Source organism: Scyliorhinus torazame, chromosome 10 (genome assembly GCF_047496885.1).
Source record: "Scyliorhinus torazame isolate Kashiwa2021f chromosome 10, sScyTor2.1, whole genome shotgun sequence".
Taxonomy (NCBI): domain Eukaryota; kingdom Metazoa; phylum Chordata; class Chondrichthyes; order Carcharhiniformes; family Scyliorhinidae; genus Scyliorhinus; species Scyliorhinus torazame.
This window is the reverse complement of record NC_092716.1, coordinates 98012895-98018894: the sequence shown is the minus strand read 5'-3', so window position 1 is coordinate 98018894 and position 6000 is coordinate 98012895. Positions and strand designations below refer to the sequence as shown.

Here is a 6000-nt window from a genome sequence, read left to right as displayed (position 1 = left end):
ATCAAGAGCCCAAAAGTCCGTTTCACAGGGAGTTGCCGAAACGTGCGACTCAGCTGGTCATCGCCGCACCCGGAAGTCGATCAGTGCATTCTCAACACCGTGTTGTAACAGTGGGCCCACAGCTCGGGCAGGTCCGTGGCACCTGCACATCATCAAGCAAGACAACTGGACAGAATACATTTCACACAGCTCTTGACATTTATTAAATAATCTCCAGAAAGACTGGCTGAACAAATCAAGGATAAATCACAGAGTCAGGGTGACTTATTGGGTTTATACTGATCACATTTATTTGAACAGATAGGCTAAAATTACACACAGCAATGAAGCACAAGGCACCTCTTGTGAAGAGTCAACCTGTCCCTGATGATGTGCAGAGCCGAGAGGTGAGTCACATTAATAAGGGACAGAGGGCCAGCACAAAAACAATTTACATTCTTCCTTTAATCAGGGCTGCACATACTGCCAGTGGTAATGGAACAGCACAGCACAAGACAACAACCCTTGCTCCAGCAAATTGAATTTCCATCATCAGTTACATCTGCAGGGAGAGAAATATCCTTAAATCTGGCGAGGAGGAAAAAGGTACAGAAATCTGCAGTTACATAATGGCTTATTGTATCTCATAAATACTTTACACATCACCTTCTGCAATTACATTCACTGTTACCACAAAGATAACCCTGGTAGCCATGTACACAGAAAGATCTCACTGACAGCTGGGGAGGGATCGGGAGAGTCTGTTACATATCAGTTTAACAAAAGACCCAACAATGCAGCACTCGCTCACTACTGCCAGCATCTTTCAAGGTCTGGAGTGGAGCTTGAACCCAGAAAAGTGCCAAGTCTGATGAGGAGCATGTAGTACATGTGCAATGAAAGAGGATTACTCCAAAGTCACAGAATTAACCAGTGCCATTCTCTAGAATGGTCTACAGTTCTGTGAAAACATACAACACAGGACAGGTGAATCAAAATCTGCTCCACACACACTCAGCTATAGTTGTGAATTTCTATTGACAAAACGTGGAGATGGAGATTTCCGGAATGTTTTAATCTGGAGAAAGGGGACAGGACTTGAACAAGTCTAGATTCTTAAATAAAATAAATTTTGTACAATTCAACACGTTTTTGATGTAGCACCAGTGCTGACTGCACATAATGAAGATCAACATCTTGCACTGAAGAAGTGATGTTAAACTATCTCATAGAAAATACCTACATTTGTAGAGCACCTTTCAGTCAATGGGTTAGTTTTGAACAGTTATTCCCACAAACTGCGGTTAGAGGAAAGACACAATCTGTTTTGGTGGTGTTGTTTGAGAAATAAATGTTTTCCAGGATACTGCTAGAACTCTCCATCTCCTTTCAATGATGCCATGGGAGCTTTTACAACCACTTAAGCAAGCAGATGAAGCCTCAGTTTAATGTCTACTATCTAAGATAGTATCTCCAATAATGCAGAACTGCCTCTGTGCTGCACTGGAGTGTCAGCCCAGATTGTGTCCTCTAGTCCTAGAGTGGAACTTGAACCCCAAACTTAGATTAGAATGCCAACACAGAGCCAAGCAGTCGCTATATATACTAACTCTCTCCTCTTCCTCCCGTCACTGTCTACACTGCATGGTCCTCCAATTCAGCTGTAATGACTGAAGTAACCAATTTTGTTTGTTCCACCTTCAATTTCAAAGGAAACAGGGTGATTCAATTCTTCGTTTCCGCAGCTTGCTGAGGGTCCATAAGATTCCTAAGAGCAACATCCGAGTCTAGCTGCAGGGGTATACAGATTTACTGTGGTGTTTAGTGCAGGCTACCTCTCCAGCTACTGACACCATTCCAAGTGCAGCATCAATTCTTCAATTTGCCACGGCTGCTCAGGAAGTCCGCTTGAAATCCATGCCTAGCTCGCCAGTCTCTGGGTGAAAGGTCACACTGTAGGCAACTGAATTTAGCCCATCAGTTAGGGTCTTGGGATCAGTCGCCGAGCTAAAGAAGTAGACGCCTTGCTTGCAATGCGGGTTCCAATCGCAATCACCCTGTCAACGGCAAAACAAACATGCATTTTTATAGCTCCTTTAACATAGTAAAACATTCCAAAATGTTGCATAGAACCAGTAGGAAACAAAATGTGATATTGAGTGAGAACTAGAGTACAGGTATCGCAGAAGATTGTGGGGCTGGAGGAAGTTACCGGTTTGGTGGGTTACGGAGTAGGGTGCTCTTTCAAGAGGGTCAATGCAGACTCGATGGGTCAGATGTAGGGAATTTATGGAGAAATATTGAGGATCTGAAAATAAGGACGAGAATTTTGAAATTGAGGCTTTGTTTGACAGAAAGTCACTGTAGGTCAGTGAGAAAGGGATTGATACGAGAATGTGACTTGGTGTGAATTAAGTCGGCAGAAGTTTGGAAGAGCTTACGGTTATGGAGGATAAAATGTGGGAGGCTTACCAGGCGTGCATCAGAATAGTTAATTCTAGAGAGAAAAAGGCTCCATTGAGGGTTTTGGTGGCACTAGGCTCAAGCATAGGCAGCTTCAGGTGACATTGAGAGAAATGGAAATAGGTGGTCATGGTGAGGATATGTGGTCAGAAGCTCATCTTGAGGTCAAATATGACAGAGATTTCAAAGGGGGAGGCAGTTGCAAGGGGGAGGGATAGATTTGGAGCACAGGGAGCAGAATTTGTGGCAGCCTTCCAATATTTAGTTAGGAGAACATTTTTGCTCATCCAGTACAGGATGTTGGGCAAGTAGTGTGGCAATTTAGTATCAGTGTCGGGGTCAAGTTGAGTGGTGTTGAGGTAGAGCTGGACGCCATCGGTATACATGTGGAAACTGGTGCTGTATTTTTGAATGATGTCGTCTATGTGTTGTCTCTCAACTACAACGTACACTGGTATAGAGCACTGAACGTAACAAAACGCTTCATGCTTCACTCAAATATTATAAAACAAAGTGTGTGTGCAGGGTGACAAGGCAGGGGTGTTCACTCTCCCCACTACTGTTTGCCCTGGCCATAGAGCCTTTGGCAATGGCGCTGAGGGTATTGAACATTTTGGCGGGGGAGAGGAACATAAGGGGCGAGATTCTCCACTCCCGCGCCAGTTGGGAGAATCGCCTGGGCCGCCAAAATTTCCCAGGACGCCGGTCCGACGCCCTCCCGCGATTCTCCCAAGCGGCGGGAACGGCCCGGTCGAGTTCCGCGGGCCGGAGAATCGCCGGAGACACCCAAAATGGCGATTCTCCGGCACCCCCGCTATTCTCAGGCCCGGATGGACCGAGCGGCCAGGCCAAAGAGGCGGGTTCCCCCCGGCGCCGACCACACCTGGTCGCTGCCGTCGGGAACAGCGCGCAAACCCTGGGGGGGGGGGGGGGGGGGGGGGGGGGGCGGACTGCGGGGGGGGGCGAGGGGGGATCTTGCACCGGGGGGTACCTCAAATATGGGTTGGCCCACGATCGGTGCCCACCGATCGTCGGGCCGTCCTCTCTGAAGGAGGACCTCCTTCTTTCCGCGGCCCCGCAAGATCCGCCCGCCATCTTCTTGCGGGGCGGACTTAGAGAGGACGGCAACCACGCATGCGCGGATGACGGCAGTTATGAGGCGCCGGCCGCGTCATCTATGTGGCGCCACCTTTACACGGGCGACAAGGACTGGCGCGTGTAGATGACGCGGCCCCGATCCTAGCCCATTGTCAGGGCCTGAATCGGTCGGGATCGGGCCGTTTCGCGCCATTGTGAACCTCGACGCCGCGGCCACTTCGACGCGGGGGTGGAGAATCCCGCCCAAGGTCTCACTCTATGCGGATGATTTGCTCCTTAATGTAACAGACCCGTTGGTGGGGAATTGCAGGAATTATGGGAACACTGGAGCAATTAGGCCGGTTCTCAGGTTACAAACGGAATATGAGCAAGAGCGAGGTCTTCGCGATCCAGGCAAAGGGGCAGGAGAGGAGACTGAGGGAGATGTCGTTCAAAGTGGTGGGAAGGAGTTTTAGGTACCTGGGGATTCAGGTGGCAAGGGACTGGGGTCAGCTTCATAAACTAAATGTGGGCAGGGTGATTGAGGGGACTTCCGTAGGTGGGACGTGCTTCTGCTATCATTGGCGGGGACGTACAGACTCTGAAGATGACAGTCCTCCTGAGATTGCTGTTTGTGTTTCAGTGTCTCCCAATCTTTATCCCCAAGGCATTTTTTCAGGAAGATGAACGCTGCGATCTCAGGTTTTATATGGGCAGGGAAAGCCCAGAGGGTGAAGAAGGTCCTTCTTGAGCGGGGCACGGGGAGGGGGGCTTGGCCCTTCCGAACTTTATTGACTACCACTGGGCGACCAATATTTCGATGGTTAAGAAATGGGTAATGGGGAGGTCGGTGTGGGAGCAAGTGGAGGTGGCATCTTGCAAGGGCACGAGTCTGAAGGCTCTGTTAAGGGAACCTCTGCCGTTCTCGCTGGCTCGGTACTCCACACGCCCAGTGGTAATGGCAGCCCTGAGAGTGTGGGGGCAATGGAGGCAGCATATGAGACTGGAGGAGGCGTCGGTATGATCACCGATCTGTGACAATCACCAGTTCGCTCCGGGGGTGGACGGCGGCTTAATGAGCTGGCAGCGGTCAGGGATTGAAAGATTTGGGGATCTCTCTCCATTGAGGAGGGTTGCCTGAGCCTGGAGCAACTAGAGGAGGAGTTTGAGTTGCTGGGTGGGAACGGATTTCGGTACCTGGAATTTCGGGACTTTGTCCGGAGGCAGATTCCAAGCTTCACTCGCCTCCCTCTAAGGGGGATACAGGATAAGGTGACCTAAAACAGGGGTTGGGATGAGGAGGGTTTTGGAGATACATAAGGAATTGATGGAGTAGGAAGGGGTCCCAATCAGGGAGATGAAGAGGAAGTGGGAGGAAGAGTTGGGAGGGGAGTTGGAAGTCGGGCTATGGGAGAAGACCCTGAGGAGAGTCAATGCATCCTCATCGTGTGCCAGGCTTAGCTTGATCCAGTTCAAGGTGGTCCACGGGGCTCATTTGACTGTGGCCCGGATGAGTAGGTTTTTTGAGGAGGTGGAGGACAGATGTGGGCGGTGCAGGGGAAGTCGTACGAACCATGTACATAGGTTTTGATTGTGTCCAAAGCCAAGGGGATTTTGGCAGGGATTCTCAGATGTCATGTCAGAGGTCCTGGATGGGAGGGTGATTCCGAGTCCACAGGTGGCAATATTTGGAGTGTCGGAAGATCCGGGAGCCCGGGGGGGGGGGGGGGGGGGGGGGGGGGGGGGGGGGGGGGGTTCAATACAGGGGTTCGCTCGGAGGTGGCAGCCATTCATCAACTTCTTTAAGGAAAACTGACCGTCAGCGTGTGTGTGTAATGGGGGGGGGGGCTGCATGGAAGTGAAGAATAAGGGCAGGGAATCTAACATATAGGTAGCTAGGAATTAGGGAGGGGGGGGGGCTGCATGGAAGTGAAGAATAAGGGCAGGGAATCTAACATATAGGTAGCTAGGAATTAGGGCGGGGGGGCGGGGGGGGCGGGGTTGGGTATGTTATTGTGGGATTTTTGGGTGTGTCGGACCGCTCTGTTGTTTAGAATGTCAATGTTAAAATTATAAATGTCTCAATAAAAAAAAAACACGACACTAAGTCACAAAGGGAGATATCAAAAGTTTGGTCAAAGAGGTAGGTTTTAAAACAGGAAAGGTGATGTCGAGGCAGAGAGGTGTAGCAAGGGAATTCCAGAGTGTAGGACTGAGGCAACCGAATATCAGCTACCAGTGATGAAGGAATTAAAATCTGAATGTTCAAGAAGTTGAAATTAGTGTCGGAGGTGATTGCAATAGGGAGGGATTTGAAAAAGGATAGTTGTCAATGTCAGTCAGAGACCAGGAGGATAAAGGGTGAGCGGGACCTGGGCGTGAGGGTCGTCATGAGTAACAGAGCTTTGGATAACTTAATGTTTACTGAGGGTAGAATGTGTGAGGCCAGCCAGGAAGGCAGTGAGCAGAGACCAGGTCATG

General features: G+C 49.9%; 1 protein-coding gene across 2 annotated transcripts in view; it reads right to left on the bottom strand.

The window, feature by feature from the left end:
- Window positions 1-264: 264 nt before the first annotated feature.
- The window catches only part of prmt7 (protein arginine methyltransferase 7), a 66137-nt gene continuing 60401 nt past the window's right edge, over window positions 265-6000 (bottom strand). For both annotated transcript variants that reach the window (XM_072518476.1, XM_072518477.1), the window contains exon 17: window positions 265-2036. In XM_072518476.1, coding sequence (XP_072374577.1) covers window positions 1875-2036 — 162 coding nt within the window. In that variant the 3' untranslated portion in view covers window positions 265-1874. The remainder of the gene's footprint in view (window positions 2037-6000) is intronic.